Below are 18,619 nucleotides of genomic sequence, written 5' to 3' on the forward strand. Positions count from 1 at the left end.
TCTTTCTCCAGACAGGAAGTGAAAGAAAATATCCCTGGACTGGGAGCAAAACAAATAAAATGTTCTGCTTTAGATATACTTTAAGGCTCAGACACACTATAAGAAAATCAGGCAAGATTTTTCGTCCAAATAACTTTCATATGATTTTGTTATAGTGTGTATACAACTTTCTACAGCCGATTCCGACCCTCTGAATGAAAATTTTTGAAGAGAGAAGCTCCAAAATGTTTCTCCTATGGGAACAGAACAAACGATTTTCACTTAATGAGTACCGTTTTTGGATGATTTTCGTATGAGAAAAATCAGAAACGAAAGACAACAATAAAAACAAACAACAACAAAAAAAGCCTTTAGTGTCGGTTCACACTATGGCGATCCGACTTCGCAGACGACCTGTGAAGTCGCGTGCACCGCGACTTCGGCGCGACTTGCACGGACTTCACATAATGGAAATCAATGCAAGTCGCTCCGATGTCGCCCCGAAGTAGTACAGGAACTATTTTCTAACTCGGAGCGACTTGAGTCGCTCCTATTGGAACGGTTCCCATAGCACAGAATGGACCGCGACTTGTCAGGCTGACCAGTCGCCTGACAAGTCGCGGTAGTGTGAACCGGGACTTATTGTATTAGAACTTTCGTACAAATTTTCTTTCATCAGTTCCGATTTGCTGTGAAACAATGAGGAAAATCGGACTATCATTCCCGCGATTTTCTTTAACTTTAATTTTAATTTAGTTCTGGTATAATTATTTATAATACAGACATTTCTGGTAAATACGTTTCTATAATTTACATTAACTTGGAATTTTTCAAAATGCAAAATTCCTATTAAAAATTCATAAGAAAATGTCAGCTTGTGCATTAGGTACTGCACAATAATTAATCATAGTTGCTATACAGTTTGTGCTAGGCTATTTTTATTTAGACTCAGTCAAAAATGTTATATTTTAATATGATAAATACTGTACTAAGTATAAATTGTACATTTGCTGAGAAAGTAATGTTAGAGCCTATTAACAGTTTACATAGCTTTTGTTATTCCATTAAAACGAGAGTCAAAAGTAATTTACATTTTATAATACTCACCAGAGAACATCATTAGGTGTTGTTAGATCAAATGCACAACTTTCTAATCCATCCTTGAACTGGATGACCTTTGAATAGACCCAGACAGGGAACACAACAACGAAAGATGCTGCCCATAGAAGGATATTTACACGTATAGTCTTTGATATTGTCCTCAAGCTTGTTAGACGAAATGGCTGTACAAGAGCCATGTACCTGTAACATTAAACAATGTAATTAGTAATATAATTCAGTGATAATGGAAATACTCTTTCAAGCAAGTGTCTCTTAAAATGCAGGTATTTTTGATCTACAATTATATTTATATTGGGTACAATATGTTTTAAGCACTGTACCACATGTCACAGCTACAGTGTGAGCAAAAATGATCAAGCAATATTTAGATAATTACTCTTCAGTTATCATTTTGCTTTCAATAATGCCAGAGAGTGCTCCTGGCTCTCATAGAGCTTTTCAGCAATTCCAGTAGCTTAACTGTTAGAAAGATCCTCATAGTACCATAGAAGAACCAACCATTCAGAGCAAAAAAGGTGACTGTCATTCCAAGGCTGACAGGGTTTACATTTCTTCTGCTGATGCAGAACTCAGGGTAATGACAGATAATGTAGGCACCAATTAATTTAATACAAAGTTTAGGGAAGACCTTGATAAGTGTTTGGTTTTATTGAATCAAGTGGTACTGTGAGGGAGATTTCCTAAAACTAGTGCAATCATAATCTGGTGCAGCTGTGCATGGTAGCCAATCAGCTTCTAACTTCAGTTTTGACAAAAAAAAACCTGGAAGCTGATTGGTTTCTATGCAGAGCTGCTCCAGATTTCGCACTCACCAGTGTTAGTAAATCAACCCCTGTACTTTAGGAAAAAATGCCAATTTACCAAAATGATGTCTTTCTTCAAATTTAATAAAGTGTATCTAAACCCCAAAATGGTTTGGCTAGCTCTCAAAATTTAGTAAAGACATGGGATGAAAACTTGAACAAAATGCTGGGACCCTTTTTTGGTGATAGTGTGATATGTGCAAGAAGAGCACAAGGAGGAAGGGATACTCCCTTAGGCAGAGAGAAATATTCACACATGAAAGGTGCACCATGATAGATGAAAATGTAATATAATAGTGCAAAGGTATGTAGCACTCCCCAGCGTTGCTAGAGGGCTAGAGTTATTTATTTATTTTTTTTATTGTACAGAGTAGGTAAATTGTTCAGGCTTGGCCGGCAACCAAGCCTGTGCGGTTTATTCTGGGTCGGGTGAGTGACTCAGGGAGGCTAGTATGACTCACAGGCAGCATCTCTAAGACCTCCCTCTACTTCTTGAAACATGCTGAACGTTCAAGTAGGATGGGAGTGGAGGGGAGGGGAGTAGGAGCTTCCTGGAGTATTCATGAGGGCCCTGACCTATCCCCAACAGATGGGTTGGCAAGGGGCAGCTCCTCTCAGATACTCAGGGTCAGCCCAGCTGGGACAGTGGAGTTTAGGTGGAAGCTGGAGAGGGAGTGTCAGACTCTCGGGGGCCTTTGAGAGTAACCCCCTAGTCTGGGAGTTGAACTCAGGCCTAGGCTTGGGTGCGGAAGGGACACCTCTTCAAGACACACAGGGGGATTCTGATCAGGAGGCATGGGAGCAAGGAGAGGACAGTCAGGATGACACTGCTGGGCAAATATCCAGGGAGGAAGACAGCCATGAGGGTGTCTTCCTGGTGAGTGTCACACAGTCAGGAGGACTGAGAGGCATGTCTGAGAGGACTGGAAGAGAGCAGTCTGGGATGGATGCAGAGTCAGTCAGGAGGACTATGGTGAAATGGGAAGGAGAAAGGGGCAGCTGAAGTCAGGTGGGCTGGCAGTGCATGAAGAGGTGGTCCTATGATCAGTAGCCACAGGAATAGGACAGCTAAGCACTAAGACCTATTTTCTACCACGCTGCCTTCAAAGGACAATTGTTGTGGATCTGTCTGAGTCTGTGTTGGATCATCTGTTCAGTGCTAGGTGGTCCTGGGTGTTGTAGTTCCACAAGCAAAAGTTGTGCTGGAGGAGAAGGAGTAGATCTGCAAGTATGTTTGTGCAGAAGGCAGAGGAGTGAATGTACTGGATGTACTGTATATAGGTATAGTTGAAGTTCAATTCCCCTAATAAAATATAAGAACAAAGCTGCAAGGACTGTTTTCTGACTAAGATTTGTGTGCCTGGCTGTGCAGGGTGGTAGATAACCATATTCACTAGCGGCTCTTATTGGGGGTAGCGCTATGTTTGGGGGCTCTTCCGGGATATCTGGCCACGGGTAACCTCCTAGCAACCAAAGTTTTCTCATTGAGCCAGGGAACTGTGCCTTGTTCCAAAGGGCACCAGAGGGGTTTAACCAGGGAAGGAATTATGTGCTCTGCCTGTTTGTGACTGTTGCACTAAAAACCAAGTGCCGTTGTCCATAGCAGCCAGCGGAAGCTGCCTTTTCAAGTTACTGCCACCCTGCATACCCAGTTGCCATAACCATGGCTGGGAGGAGTACTTTCAATATTAACCAGATATTCAGTAACTTTACCATGTGCTGTCCCGTGGTAACCACAAATATGTCCAGCGATCTGCAAATGCTGGACCAAGTGACTTTATACTTCAAACTCCTGCTACCTACAGTAAAGTGTGTCTGGATATATCTACTGTTACCCATGGTGATTATGTTAAGCCAGTGGGTGCCTGTGGGAGGGACTGTCTTAATCCTGATTATTACATTGAGAAATATTCCATAGACTTTATTGTTACTCAGGCAACCACCGTACAACGGCTGCCTCCTGCTCCCAATTGCTCAGTCACAGTCGGTTCTGAGCGACATATTCGGGCAAGTTATGCAAGTATCAGTGTGTCTGCAAACTCAAGTACAGCTAACAAGGGGTTACAGCAGAACACGCGGGAAAAGGCCTGCTTATCATAGCTGCAGGCACCAGCCAGTCTGGAAACTTGGGGGTGGAGCCACGCCCGAAAAAAACCCAATGTTCCCTGCTAGCAGTGAGAGAGAGGCGCAAGATGGCAGAGTGTGCTCATGTGTATCCAGGGCTGACCTGGTTGCCTGATCCTCAGGAGTGGACACTGGTGGACACCAGTGTCCGTTTGGACCATCACGGGGGATTCGCCCTCAGGATGATTGAGATGACGGAGCAACTATGCCTGCTGTATATACCAAAAACTATGTAGAGTCCTATGCCTGCTGTGTTTTGAATGCTGTATACCGACCACGGTATTCAGTGCCTGGACAATGTGACAAGTCATTTACCTGGCTAGTATCCAGCAAACAGGAGCCACAGTAATACCGAGTGGACCTTGGAGATCTGCTGTGGCCTGAAAGTTGGAGATTAAGGACCTGGTAACTGTATTTACTGCCTAGCAGGAACCAGATAATGTCCCTTAAGTGTTGGCTGCGCATATGTGCTCTGATGACCCCAACCTGGAAGGAGCCAGTGCAGACGGGAGATGTGCCCTCAGGTGAGTCAAAAGCAGAGGCCATAGATTGAGGTTCCCACAGACTGCAAACAGAATTCAGGCCCCTGAATGCGTATGTCCTTCCAGAAAAACGGAGACAAAGAGAACTGCCCAGGATTTTCAGGTTACAGAGGAAAGTTCTGTGAAAAACAGATCTGAAGTGGGGTCTGGACTATCCTTATGTCCCTCCCGTCATCATGGACATCATTGAGGACTCCCTGGGAGAGTGGGAGGATGACCTGGTGTGGGAGTATGTGCATATCCCTAAGCCCCAGGGGTTACCAGATTGTGAGAAGACTTTGGCCCGGTTTCAGGACATTTTGGAAGAATATTAGCTGGGGAGAGCAATCCACAAATACACAGTGGTGGTCATGAAGGCAGGACAGCCTGCTGGGAGCCACTCTGTCTCCATCAAAAAGCTGACAGCAGTGTGAGGAGACTGCCAGATCCAAATCTCTATGCCTGAAGGACTGTTGAAGTGTGCAGCTTCCAAGTGAAGATTGTCACATAAACAGCTGGGGGATTGCTGCCTGTGTTGCTTTTCTGTTCCCTTTGTGGACTAGGCTGGCCTGCCACCCTGACCCATGAAGGACGGACTGTCCCTTCTGATAAACTTGGGTGAAGCCTAGAGTCAGACACTTATCCTTTACAAGGAGTCTGATGACAAAGGAGGTGCTCCTCCTAAGTCCTAACAGGGACTCAAAAACGTTGTGTTGTTTCTGCCAGCAGGTTTCATAACCCCCTGCTCCCAGAATGAAAAGAAAAAAATGTGTGCTTACTTGTTTATATTTTTGTCAGTTAGATCATAACCCCCTGCTAACAGAATCTGTGTCCAGTTATTTAGGTGTTAGTATTAAGATTTTTTATACTGTGTTTTTCTCTGTTTGCAGGTGTCGTTGTAGGCGGATGCTCACCCTGCCATTGTTTGACAACATTTTCCAGCGGGCAGAGGGCTTCCATTGAGGGGGAGGTGCTCTGGCCTTTTGTGTATATTTTTGCATGGTACTGTGTATGTTAGCTGCAGGGACCTGTAGCCAGGATGTATGAATGGTGTGGTGTGTATATATATATATATATATATATATATATATATATATGGTTTTCAAACACAAAATACCTGTATATTTTTCTACTGCTATTTATTTGTACTATAGCCCCATCCCAGTTTGTTCTGTATTTTTATAGGATGCCCCTGCTATTTTTCTTCTAAATTTCCCCAGCCATGGGGACAGGCTGGACGTTGGGGGGGGGGGGGGGGTGAGTGTAGCACCCCCTAGAGTTGCTAGAGAGCCAGAGCTAGTTTTTTTTGTACAAAGTAGGTAAAGTGTTCAGACTTGGAGGAGATGCCTAAAGTATTCATAAGGGCCCTGACCAATCCCCAGCAGATGGGCTGGCCCCCTCAAATACTCATGGTCAGCCCAGCTGGGACTGTGGAGTTTGGATAGAAGCTGGAGATGGGGTGTTAGGCTGTTGGAGGCATTTGAGAGTAACACCTTAGTCTGGGGGGGGGGGGGGCTTTTCAAGATACACAGGGGGATCCTGACCAGGAGGCACAGGAGCAAGGAGAAGACAGTCAGGAGGACACTGCCGGGAAGTTCTCTACGGAGGAAGACAGCCAGGGGGGCTTGTGAGTGACACACAGTCAGGAGGACTGAGAGGCCAGACTGAGAGGGCAGTCTGGGATAGATGCAGAGTCAGTCAGGAGGACAGTGGTGGAATGGGCAGGAGAAAGGGGCAGTTGCAGCCAGGTGGGCTGGCAGTATGTGAAGAGGTGGTACTGGGATCAGTAGCCACAGGAATAGGACAGCTAAGCACTAAGACCTATTTTCTGCTACACTTCCAAAGGGGCCCACAGTCCCTGCCTGCAAAGGGCAATTCCTCTGGACCTGAGTTTGTTTTGGATCATCTTTTCAGCTCTAGCTGGTCCTGGGTGTTGTAGGTCTTCAAGCAAGAGTTGTGCTGGAGGAGAAGGAATAGATCTGCAAGCAAGTGTGTGCAGGAGACAGAAGAGTGAATATACTGGATGTATATAGTTGTCCCTGAAAAAATGATTACTTTGATCAAGTGGGCATCCCATAATCCCCTCAATCCCTTTCAAGTTCAATTCCCCTAATAAAATTCAAAAGCAAAGCTGCAAGAACTGTTTTCTGACTACAGAGTGCTTGGAAGATTCCTGTAACTTGCTGTACAGGGTGGGAGATATCCATACTCACCAGCTACTCTTATGAGAGTAGCGTTACAGTTAGATCATCAGGGCCCTGACTTTTCCCTGTCTCCGTGTTTTTAATTGTAGTTTCTACTTCAGTCATTGTGATATTTTGGCCCAAAGGGTGGAAATTTTTTATCTGATAAAATGGGTAAGAGGGTCTTTTAAATATTCTTGGATTTGTATTTCCCTTTGCATAGGGAGTTTTGTTTCCTCTAATGTTATAAATGTTTTTATAGGAGTCTCTGAAAATCCTCGTTATGTGTGGTTTGATTCAATTACTTTGCCAGAGAATGAAGTTATTTGGTGAATATTTATGTTGTCTACTATTTTTCTAACAGCTCTTGCCAACATATTTTGTTTTATTTTTTATTTATTACAGGTGTTTATAAAGTGAGTCAAGTTATGCAGCGCTTTACACATATATTGTTCACCTTTGGTACATTTAGTTGATTAGACATGATTTGGAAAGGCACACACCATGTAAGGTCCCTCAGTGCATGTCAGAGCACAAACCAAGCCATGAAGTCCAAGGAAGTCAAACAAATTGTCTGTAGACCACTGAGACAGGATTGTATCGAGGCACAGATCTAGGGAAGGGTATAGAAAAAGTTCTGCAGCATTGAAGGTCCCAATGAGCACAGTGGCCTTTATCATCCATAGATAGAAGAAGTTTGGAACCCTTCCTAGAGCAGATCGCCCAGCCAAATTGGTCATTCTGACATTTTTCTGTGAAGACAGGAGAACCTTCCAAAATAACAACCATCTCTGCAGCACTCCACCAGCCAGGCCTGTATGGTAGAGTGGCCAGACAGAAGCTACTCCTCAGTAAAACTACATGACAGCCCATCTGGAGTTTGCCAAAAGGCACCCGAAGGACTCTCAGATCGTGAGAAACACAATTCTCTGGTCTAATGAAACAAGGATTGGATGCTTTGGCCTGAATGTTCTCCAGTTCCTGTTGCTGTTGCTGTGGGGATGTTTATCAGCAACAGGAACTGGGAGACTAGTCAGGATCAAGGGAAAGATGAATGCAGCAATGTACAGAGACATCACTGATGAAAACCTGCTCCAGAGCACTCTGGACCTCAGACTGGGGGCCAAGGTTTAGCTTCCAACAGGACAAGACGACAATGACCCTAAACACACAGCCAAGATAACATGGCTACAGGACAACTCCTTGAGTGGCCCAGCCAGGGCCAGGACTTGAACCGGATTGAACATCTTTCGAGAGATCTGAAAATAGCTGTGCACCGACGCTCCCCATCCAACCCGATGGCGCTTGAGAGGTCCTGCAAAGAAGAATGGGAGAAACTGCTCAAAAATAGGTGTGCCAAGCTTTTAGCATCATACTCAAAAAGACTTGAGGCTGTAATTGATGCCAAAGGTGCTTCAAAAAGTATTGAGCAAAGGGTGTGAATACTTATATACATATCATTTTTTTTTTTTTTATAAATTTGCAAAGATTTCAAACAAACTTCTTTCACCTTGTCATTGTGGGATATTGTTTGTAACACTCATCCCTTTTTTCCCCCTCTTTCCTTATTTTCTTTCCCCTTTTCCTCCTCCCTTACCTCCCCCCCCCTTTTTTTTTTTTTTTTTATTGGTTTGTTTATCATTTAACCATCAGGGGACCTTTTGTCCTGTTATCCTTAACTTAACATGTAGTAAGTTTATAAATAACCTATCTATAAGCAAGGGTTCTGTAAATGTATAGATGAATGAAAATTGAAAATATAGATAATTATTCGCATATCAATTATTGACGGCTGGATACACTATTTTATCCATGAGCCTCTATCATGTTCATGGGATTATTTTATAATCCTTTATTTAATTACCATGAATAATAGTGAAAAGTCTAATCCAGAAACATTATACTCCTTAAAATCAGTAATTCTTGGATGTGCGATACTTATATATATCTAATTTCCCGCTTTTCTGAAAAATATATCCTTTCTAAATTGTATTCCTTAGTTATGTTTCTTCTTCTTTGTTGGCTGCTCTGGTGAAATCTTTTATTATCTTATATCAAGAAGGAAACTAAATGTTATTATTTCTATAATCCATTGCCGAGATTACCCATGCTTATGTTATTTATATACATCTCTGTTATTCTATTCTTGAGAGATACCTCCTCTGCTGACACTACAGGTGGCACGCTATCGTCACTTCCGGTCTATACGACCGGAAGCGGACGTTAGCGATGGTGATGCAGGAACGTCCTCCCGCAAGTCCTCTACGGACAATTGGCGGGCGGACGTGGGGGGCGGGAGACGCAGGGGAACTGTTTTGGCGCCAAACCTACACCTATTTAAGTACCAAACAAATGTGCAGATTGATACTGCCAGCCAAACTGATGCGGACACACATATTTGAACTTCCCAGATTTCTCAATCTTTTCGTACTCTCTCATTTGAGCGCTGATGGAATAAGGTAAAAGTCCTAAAAGACTTTAAATACAAATTTTATTTTATTTTATTTTTACTTTTTCTTATAGATTGTATTCTTGGTCACTTTTGACCGTTTTTTTTTTTTTTTTTTTTTTCTGTATAGATAAGGTTAATAAACCATCTTTATGATCTCTCTTTTTTATAGAGATTGGACAACTGCAATTGACTTTTCAGTCAATAATATCCACAAACAGCGCTATTGAGAGATATGATTGAGTCGTCTGTTATTTATATCCCTATTTTTTATCTTCCCCTATGGACCTCTCTCTTTCTATCCAGGCCATATTAATGATTATTTTTTTGATGCCTCTTTTATGCTGAGAGACATAAATAACAAATCAAAAGACTCTATTCCATCCAATTAGGGTAAGTTTCTTTCTTAAACAATCATATCCCTTATCTACATATCAGCATCTATCTTTACTAGCACTACACACACTCCCACCTATATTCCCTTCTCCTTCCCTTCTTATCACATTTGGTTCCTATGCTAATTATTTTATTATTTATAAATACTAATTACCTTTCTCTGGCTCTTGTTATTTTATTCACTACCTGTAACATCAATTTTTTCACCTTATAACTCGATTGGGAAAACAATCATATCACATTATTTTTTAGGCACTATCCTCTTTATAATTCACACTGTATGTTAATCACTGAATTTTTTATAACCCTGGCAACATTATCTCCTTATTTATAGGTCCCACATATATACAAAATCTTTTTCCATCCCTATTCTTTCCAATTTCCCCCTTCCCTTCTTCCTATTTTGTGACCATACGGAAAAGACATATACTCAGTCAATTGACCAGATATATATATCCAGTAAAAAACAACGTCAAAACAAGATCATAGGTAAGCTTTCTTTGCCATATGGATAATACTGATTTTCCTCATATATTTGCCAATCACTTCCCTTCATGTCTGGCCCTTTCCCAGACATACCCTGGACTTCCTATCCAGGGATTGTTTAGGGTTTTGGCCTAAACGCCCCCCCTCAAGCTTCTCTGATGGATTACTTGATATACCCCCCTTTTTTTTTTTTTTTTTTCCTTCCCTCCTTTTTCTTTTTTTGTCATTTTATATAATTGAATGTCAGATAAGATAATATCCGCTAAGTCATTCCTAGCTTTTAAATCTAAGGAATATACAACAAATATATATTCATCTAACACTGGCTAAAATGAATTAATTTGTGTTTTTAAATGAACATTCAATACCTGAATATTTATGAATATCTAATATTGAACAATATTGGTAAATAACCAAACCTTTTTTAATTTTTGGTAATTATGTATGTTTTGATTAGTTGTGTTGTATTATAAGAGCATGTATTTCTATTATAAAATAATACATATATTGTTTATTTCATAGAAGTACCTATATCCTTAACCTGCTGGAGCCTGAAGAAGCATATTTTGCGAAACGCGTAGTTCCAGCTCTTTTTTCCATTTTGTAAAGCTCCTAAAAGTTAATGATCTTTTTGCACCATTCTCTTTGTTTTCTCTTGGTCTTTTGAAATGTAATATGTATTGTCATATGTAATTTTTGTATTGTCTACCCAATTCCATATATCCCTAAATTATGTAAATGAACTTTGAATAAACTTATATATTTTTTTCATTTTTATACCTTCTGGAAGTGTGGAAGTATTCTTATTTTTCATATTGGTATTCGTGGCACACTCAAACCCCTAGGCTTAATGCTTTGGACTGTACTCCTTTGGTGTGCAGACCAGCATAGGCCCATACCCCCTACATACAATTGTTTGTAACAAAGTGTGGAAAAAGTGATGCACTGTGAATACTTTCCGGATGCACTGTATATATTCAGAGATGTTTGTGCTAGATTGGAATTACATTTTGAGCATGTGTTCATTTATACTTTCAAAGTTAATTGTTACACATGAGGGATATTGTCTTGAAAATTTGTGTAACGACATTAAACAATACAATGAATCTTTTTACAAGGATCATCAGTTATCAGTGTATGCTGTGCACCAAGCTACATACCATACTTGCTGATTTGGTGAAACAAAGAGGTCTAAGTATCTCTGGGATGTGTTCCAAAAATACAATCAAAGGAGTACAGATTAAGGAATAAGCAAGTTTCAGCTCACCTGAGGTCTCTGACTCAATCAGAGAAATCAGATAGTGGGTACTCTCTGGCTCTAGGGGATCTGTTAACTTTGTTTTCTCTTATGCTAGGGAGGATGGGGGGGTTAAAAAATGAAAACCCATGAAGTTACTACAGATTACTCAAAAAGAGGTTAAAAAAGACACAGGGGTAGGAGACATGGTAAACCCCAACAAGAGATATCCCCAATGCAGAAATACTTAAGCTTACATTTTTCTTCTGTTCAGTATGTGGTTAATTTATCTGGTGTTGTTTTGATTGATGATGAGGTGTCTCTGTTATGCATCGGCCTTTTCTCCTACTTTTCCTTTCAATATGTATTCCACATTGTTGGATGTTAACAGGTTTTTCAGAACTCTAATTTTGAGAAAGTATTTTCTGGATGAGGATGTTCTGGAGCAGGAGACAAGGGCCCCTGATTATAGAAACACTATTTGTGATGTTAGCAGCAGTGTGCTTTATAGGAGTGATAGGTATTTTTACCCTATTCAGATGAGTGCAGCTGTCAAAGTATTACAGACTATAGTAGAACAGGAATTACTTGAGCTAAAGGGGGACACCACCTTTTTTTGGTGCATCAAAACCCCATCAAAACCGGAAGCTAACTTCACTGTGTCATGAATCTGCAGTAATGTTTCATACCCTGACTATCTGCTTACCTCTCTGGCCTGTGTATCAGCTTTAGGGACCGTGCTCTCACACCTGTTTGTTTAAGTAATCCACCCCAGCCTCTTACAGGAAACACTATTTGAACTTGCGCACTGCAAGGAAGCCTTGCCTGAGCAACAATTGTGTGAAGCAGTGGCGGAGCTAGACTTTTAAAACAGGGGTGGCAAAGGGGTGGCAAGGTATTATTTTGGGGGGTCAATATACATGCGTGTGTGTATATATATATATATATATATATATATATATATATATATATATATATATATATATATATGTACACACACACACACACACATATACATATACATACACTTTTATAAATAAATGTAAACAAACATCCTAAGCGGTATTAAAACATTTTTAATTAAATAAACAATTATCAAAGTAAACATTATTCTTTTAAGGCCGCACACTGATCACAGGGCTCTGCTCTAAAGGGGATCTATGGGGACCCTGCTCTAAAGGGGGATCTATTGCATAGATCCCCTTTAGAGCAGGATCCCCATATATCTCCCTTTAGGGCAGGCTAGGGCAGGTCCCCCATAGATCCTCCTTTACAGCAGGCCAGGGTGAGGTGAGGTCCCCTATATAGATCCCCTCTTACAGCAGGCCAGGGTCCTCCCCCAGACAGTCCCTATCAGTCTCCGCACTGACAGGATTGGGTTCGGGAGCTGAGCAGCAAGAGGCAGAGAGCAGCAGACAGAGCGGCAGCGGCCATGGCGGAAGCACTGCATGAGGGTGATTAGGGTGTGCCTAGGCACACCCGGCACACCCCGTGCGCATGCCTATGAGTAGGGCTGCACAATATTGCCCCCCATCAATGTAGTGACCAGCATGCCCCCCCATCAATTGACAATGTAGTAACCAGCGTACCAACCCATCAATGTAGTGACCAGCGTACCAACCCATCAATGTAGTGACCAGCGTACCAACCCATCAATGTAGTGACCAGCGTACCAACCCATCAATGTAGTGACCACCAGCGTACCAACCCATCAATGTAGTGACCAGCGTACCAACCCATCAATGTAGTGACCACCAGCGTACCAACCCATCAATGTAGTGACCACCAGCGTACCAACCCATCAATGTAGTGATTACCAGCGTACCAACCCATCAATGTAGTGATTACCAGCGTACCAACCCATCAATGTAGTGATTACCAGCGTACCAACCCATCAATGTAGTGAACACCAGCGTACCAACCCATCAATGTAGTGACCACCAGCGTACCAACCCATCAATGTAGTGATTACCAGCGTACCAACCCATCAATGTAGTGATTACCAGCGTACCAACCCATCAATGTAGTGATTACCAGCGTACCAACCCATCAATGTAGTGATTACCAGCATACCAACCCATCAATGTAGTGACCACCAGCGTACCAACCCATCAATGTAGTGACCACCAGCGTACCAACGCATCAATGTAGTGACCACCAGCGTACCAACCCATCAATGTAGTGATTACCAGCGTACCAACCCATCAATGTAGTGACCACCAGCGTACCAACGCATCAATGTAGTGACCACCAGCGTACCAACCCATCAATGTAGTGACCAGCATGATTGCCAACCTATCAATGTAGTGACCAGCGTGATTGCCAACCCATCAATGTAGTGACCAGCGTGATTGCCAACCCATCAATGTAGTGACCAGCATGATTGCCAACCTATCAATGTAGTGACCAGCGTGATTGCCAACCCATCAATGTAGTGACCAGCGTGATTGCCAACCCATCAATGTAGTGACCACCAGCGTACCAACCCATCAATGTAGTGACCACCAGCGTACCAACCCATCAATGTAGTGACCACCAGCGTACCAACCCATCAATGTAGTGACCACCAGCGTACCAATCCATCAATGTAGTGACCACCAGCGTACCAACCCATCAATGTAGTGACCACCAGCGTACCAACCCATCAATGTAGTGACCACCAGCGTACCAACGCATCAATGTAGTGACCACCAGCGTACCAACCCATCAATGTAGTGACCAGCATGATTGCCAACCTATCAATGTAGTGACCAGCGTGATTGCCAACCCATCAATGTAGTGACCAGCGTGATTGCCAACCCATCAATGTAGTGACCAGCATGATTGCCAACCTATCAATGTAGTGACCAGCGTGATTGCCAACCTATCAATGTAGTGACCAGCGTGATTGCCAACCTATCAATGTAGTGACCAGCGTGATTGCCAACCCATCAATGTAGTGACCAGCGTGATTGCCAACCCATCAATGTAGTGACCACCAGCGTACCAACCCATCAATGTAGTGACCACCAGCGTACCAACCCATCAATGTAGTGACCAGCATGATTGCCAACCTATCAATGTAGTGACCAGCATGATTGCCAACCTATCAATGTAGTGACCAGCATGATTGCCAACATATCAATGTAGTGACCAGCATGATTACCAACCTATCAATGTAGTGACCAGCGTGATTGCCAACCCATCAATGTAGTGACCAGCGTGATTGCCAACCCATCAATGTAGTGACCAGCGTGATTGCCAACCTATCAATGTAGTGACCAGCGTGATTGCCAACCCATCAATGTAGTGACCAGCGTGATTGCCAACCTATCAATGTAGTGACCAGCGTGATTGCCAACCTATCAATGTAGTGACCAGCGTGATTGCCAACCTATCAATGTAGTGACCAGCGTGATTGCCAACCCATCAATGTAGTGACCAGCGTGATTGCCAACCTATCAATGTAGTGACCAGCATGATTGCCAACCCATCAATGTAGTGACCAGCGTGATTGCCAACCCATCAATGTAGTGACCAGCGTGATTGCCAACCTATCAATGTAGTGACCAGCGTGATTGCCAACCTATCAATGTAGTGACCAGCGTGATTGCCAACCTATCAATGTAGTGACCAGCGTGATTGCCAACCTATCAATGTAGTGACCAGCGTGATTGCCAACCTATCAATGTAGTGACCAGCGTGATTGCCAACCTATCAATGTAGTGACCAGCGGGATTGCCAACCTATCAATGTAGTGACCAGCGGGATTGCCAACCTATCAATGTAGTGACCAGCGGGATTGCCAACCCATCAATGCAGCGACCAGCGTGCTGTGTCCCCTTCAATCATGCAGAGACCAGTGAGAGACTTACCTAAGTCTCTAAGTGAGTAGCTGTACCGCTACTCACGGTGAGTAGCGGCACAGCGAACCAATCAGGTGTGTAGGCACGCGTGATTGGTTAGCTGTGCAGCGAATCACGGCGCCGCTCCTGCTCAGCTCACCGCACTCAGTCAGAGTCACAGAGAACAAGCTACACAGGCGTCCTCTCGTTCAGGTTCAGCTATGCTATGTAATGTTATACGCATAAGCGAGCGTGAGCGGCAGGGGCATTTGATAACCCCTCCCACAAGTCCCGCCCAAGATCCACCCAATACCCGCCCCCTCACCCCTGCCCAATGCCCCACCATAAAATGACTCACCCTTCGCAGCTATAACAGGCACAGATGTTGGATGAGAAGCCCTGACCTCACAAATGTGCTTCTGGAAGAATAGAATCAGAATAGTCAGGGAGGGAGAGAGGGATAAAGAGAGAGAGAGAGAAATAAAGAGAGAGAGGGAGAGAGCGGGAAAGAGGGAGAGAGAGGGGGGTAGGGAGGGATAGAAGGAGAGGGAGGGAGAGAGAGGAATAGAAGGAGAGAGGGATACAGGGATAGAAGAAGAGAGAGAGGTAGTGAGAGAGTGGGAGAAGGGGTAGTAGTGAGAGAGGGGGGAGGGGGGTAGTGGTGAGAGAGGGGGAGGGGGGGAAGTGGTGAGAGAGGGGTAGGGGGGTAGTGGTGAGAGAGGGGTAGGGGGGTAGTAGTGAGAGAGGGGGGTAGTAGTGAGAGAGGGGGGAGGGGGGTAGTAGTGAGAGAGGGGGTAGTAGTGAGAGAGGGGGGAGGGGGGTAGTGGTGAGAGAGGGGGAGGGGGGTAGTGGTGAGAGGGGGGGGTAGTAGTGAGAGAGGGGGGTAGTGGTGAGTGAGGGGGGAGGGGGGTAGTGGTGAGAGAGGGGTAGGGGGGTAGTAGTGAGAGAGGGGGGTAGTAGTGAGAGAGGGGGGAGGGGGGTAGTAGTGAGAGAGGGGGAGGGGGGTAGTAGTGAGAGAGGGGGAGGGGGGTAGTAGTGAGAGAGGGGGGAGGGGGTAGTAGTGAGAGAGGGGGGAGGGGGTAGTGGTGAGAGAGGGGGAGGGGGGTAGTGGTGAGAGGGGGGGGTAGTAGTGAGAGAGGGGGGTAGTGGTGAGTGAGGGGGAGGGGGGTAGTGGTGAGAGAGGGGTAGGGGGGTAGTAGTGAGAGAGGGGGGTAGTAGTGAGAGAGGGGGGAGGGGGGTAGTAGTGAGAGAGGGGGAGGGGGGTAGTAGTGAGAGAGGGGGAGGGGGGTAGTAGTGAGAGGGGGGGGGTAGGATATGAGAGGGGGGGGGGTAGTAGTCGAGGTAGTGAGAGAGGGGGGGGGTAGTAGTGAGAGAGGGGGAGGGGGTAGTGGTGAGAGAGGGGGGGTAGTGGTGAGAGAGGGGGGTAGTAGTGAGAGAGGGGGAGGGGGAAGTGGTGAGGAGGGGGGTAGTAGTGAGAGAGGGGGAGGGGGGTAGTAGTAAGAGAGGGGGGAGGGGGGTAGTGGTGAGAGAGGGGGGGTAGTGGTGAGAGAGGGGAGGGGGGTAGTGGTGAGAGAGGGGGGTAGTAGTGAGAGAGGGGGAGGGGGGGAAGTGGTGAGAGAGGGGGGTAGTGTGGAGAGGGGGAGGGGGTAGTGAGAGGAGGGGGGAGGGGGGGTAGTAGTGAGAGAGGGGGGGGGGTAGTAGTGAGAGAGGGGGAGGGGGGTAGTAGTGAGAGAGGGGGAGGGGGTAGTAGTGAGAGAGGGGGGTAGTGTGAGAGAGGGGGAGGGGGGTAGTAGTGAGAGAGGGGGGAGGGGGGTAGTAGTGAGAGAGGGGGTGGGGGGTAGTAGTGAGAGAGGGGGGAGGGGGTTGTAGTGAGAGAGGGGGGGGGGGGTAGTAGTGAGAGGGGGGAGGGGGGGTAGTAGTGAGAGAGGGGGGTAGTAGTGAGAGAGGGGAGGGGGGGTAGTAGTGAGAGAGGGGGGTAGTAGTGAGAGAGGGGGAGGGGGGTAGTAGTGAGGAGGGGGGTAGTGTGAGGAGGGGGGGGTAGTGGTGAGAGAGGGGGAGGGGGGTATTGGTGAGAGAAGGGGGTAGTGGTGAGAGTGGGGGAGGGGGGGTAGTGGTGAGAGAGGGGGGTAGTAGTGAGAGGGGGGGGGGGGAAGTGGTGAGAGAGGGGGGTAGTAGTGAGAGAGGGGGAGGGGGGGGTAGTAGTGAGAGAGGGGGGTAGTAGTGAGAGAGGGGGAGGGGGTAGTAGTGAGAGAGGGGGGTGGTAGTGAGAGAGGGGGAAGGAGGTGGTGAGGTGGGGGGGTAGTGGTGAGAGAGGGGTGAGGGGGTATTGGTGAGAGAAGGGGTGGTAGTGGTGTGAGAGGGGGTGAGGGGGGTAGTGGTGAGGAGGGGGGGTAGTAGTGAGAGAGGGGGTAGGGTGGGAGTGGTTGTGAGAGGGGGGTAGTAGTGAGAGGGGGGAGGGGTGGTAGTAGTGAGTGGGGGGGTTGGGGGGGTAGTAGTGAGATAGGGGGGAGGGAGGGTGAGTAGTGAGAGGGGGGGAGGGGGGTAGTAGTGGGGGGGGGGGGGGGTTGTAGTGAGAGGGGGGGGAGGGGGGTAGTAGTGAGAGAGGGGAGGGGGGTAGTAGTGAGAGGGGGGGGAGGGGGGTAGTAGTGAGAGAGGGGGAGGTGGTGTGGGTAGTGAGAGAGGGGAGGGGGTAGTAGTGAGAGAGGGGGGAGGGGGGTAGTAGTGAGAGAGGGGGAGGGGGGGGAAGTGGTGAGAGAGGGGGGTAGTAGTGAGGAGGGGGGAGGGGGGTAGTGTGAGAGAGGGGGGAGGGTGGGTAGTAGTGAGAGAGGGGGAGGGGGGTAGTGGTGAGGGAGGGGGGAGGGGGGAAGTGGTGAGAGAGGGGGGAAGGGGGAAGTAGTGAGAGAGGGGGGAGGGGGTGGTAGTGAGAGGGGAGGGGGGTAGTGAGGGGGGGTAGTAGTGAGAGAGAGGGGGTGGTAGTGGGGGGTAGTGGTGAGAGAGGGGGCAGAGCCAGCAAACACTTACCAAGTCCAGGAACTGGCGCTGACACCATCCATCCATCCATCCATCCATCCCGCGGCTTGAATCCTTCCTGCCCATCCAGCTTCAGTCAGTTTCTCTCTCTGATGGTGGCAGGGAGGTGGGTGGAGCCAAATTCAGGCGCGGAGGATGAAATGAAAATCCTCCTGGCTCTGAATGCTGGGGGAGGATGGAAGCTCTGTGTGCCCATACAGCAGCTACAATTGGTCCCGCCCCCCTGCCAGCTTCCTTCCCAGCCAGCTTCTGTTTCTCCACGGAACAAGGGGGCGGAGCCCCAGCCCCGCATACGGCCCCGCCCACACCCGACATCAATGCCTAAATTTGACAGCTGCAATCACATTGCAGCTGGCCCCCTCCCCCGCCGAATCGACCATTTATCACTTGCTGTGCTAGTGTGCTGCCTGTTAAAGTGTTGATATGTAGCCCCGAGTTCCCGGTCAAACCCCTCCTGCCCTGAGC

At 46.1% G+C, this 18,619-nt stretch overlaps 1 protein-coding gene across 1 annotated transcript in view; it reads right to left on the reverse strand.

The window, feature by feature from the left end:
• The window catches only part of MCHR2 (melanin concentrating hormone receptor 2), a 324,899-nt gene that overhangs the window by 90,517 nt on the left and 215,763 nt on the right, over window positions 1-18,619 (reverse strand). The window contains exon 4 of the mRNA XM_082248916.1: window positions 1,087-1,281. Coding sequence (XP_082105042.1) covers window positions 1,087-1,281 — 195 coding nt within the window. The remainder of the gene's footprint in view (window positions 1-1,086; window positions 1,282-18,619) is intronic.

The sequence above is a fragment of the Pelophylax lessonae genome (assembly GCF_965119305.1).
Source record: "Pelophylax lessonae genome assembly, chromosome: 3".
NCBI classification, from domain to species: domain Eukaryota; kingdom Metazoa; phylum Chordata; class Amphibia; order Anura; family Ranidae; genus Pelophylax; species Pelophylax lessonae.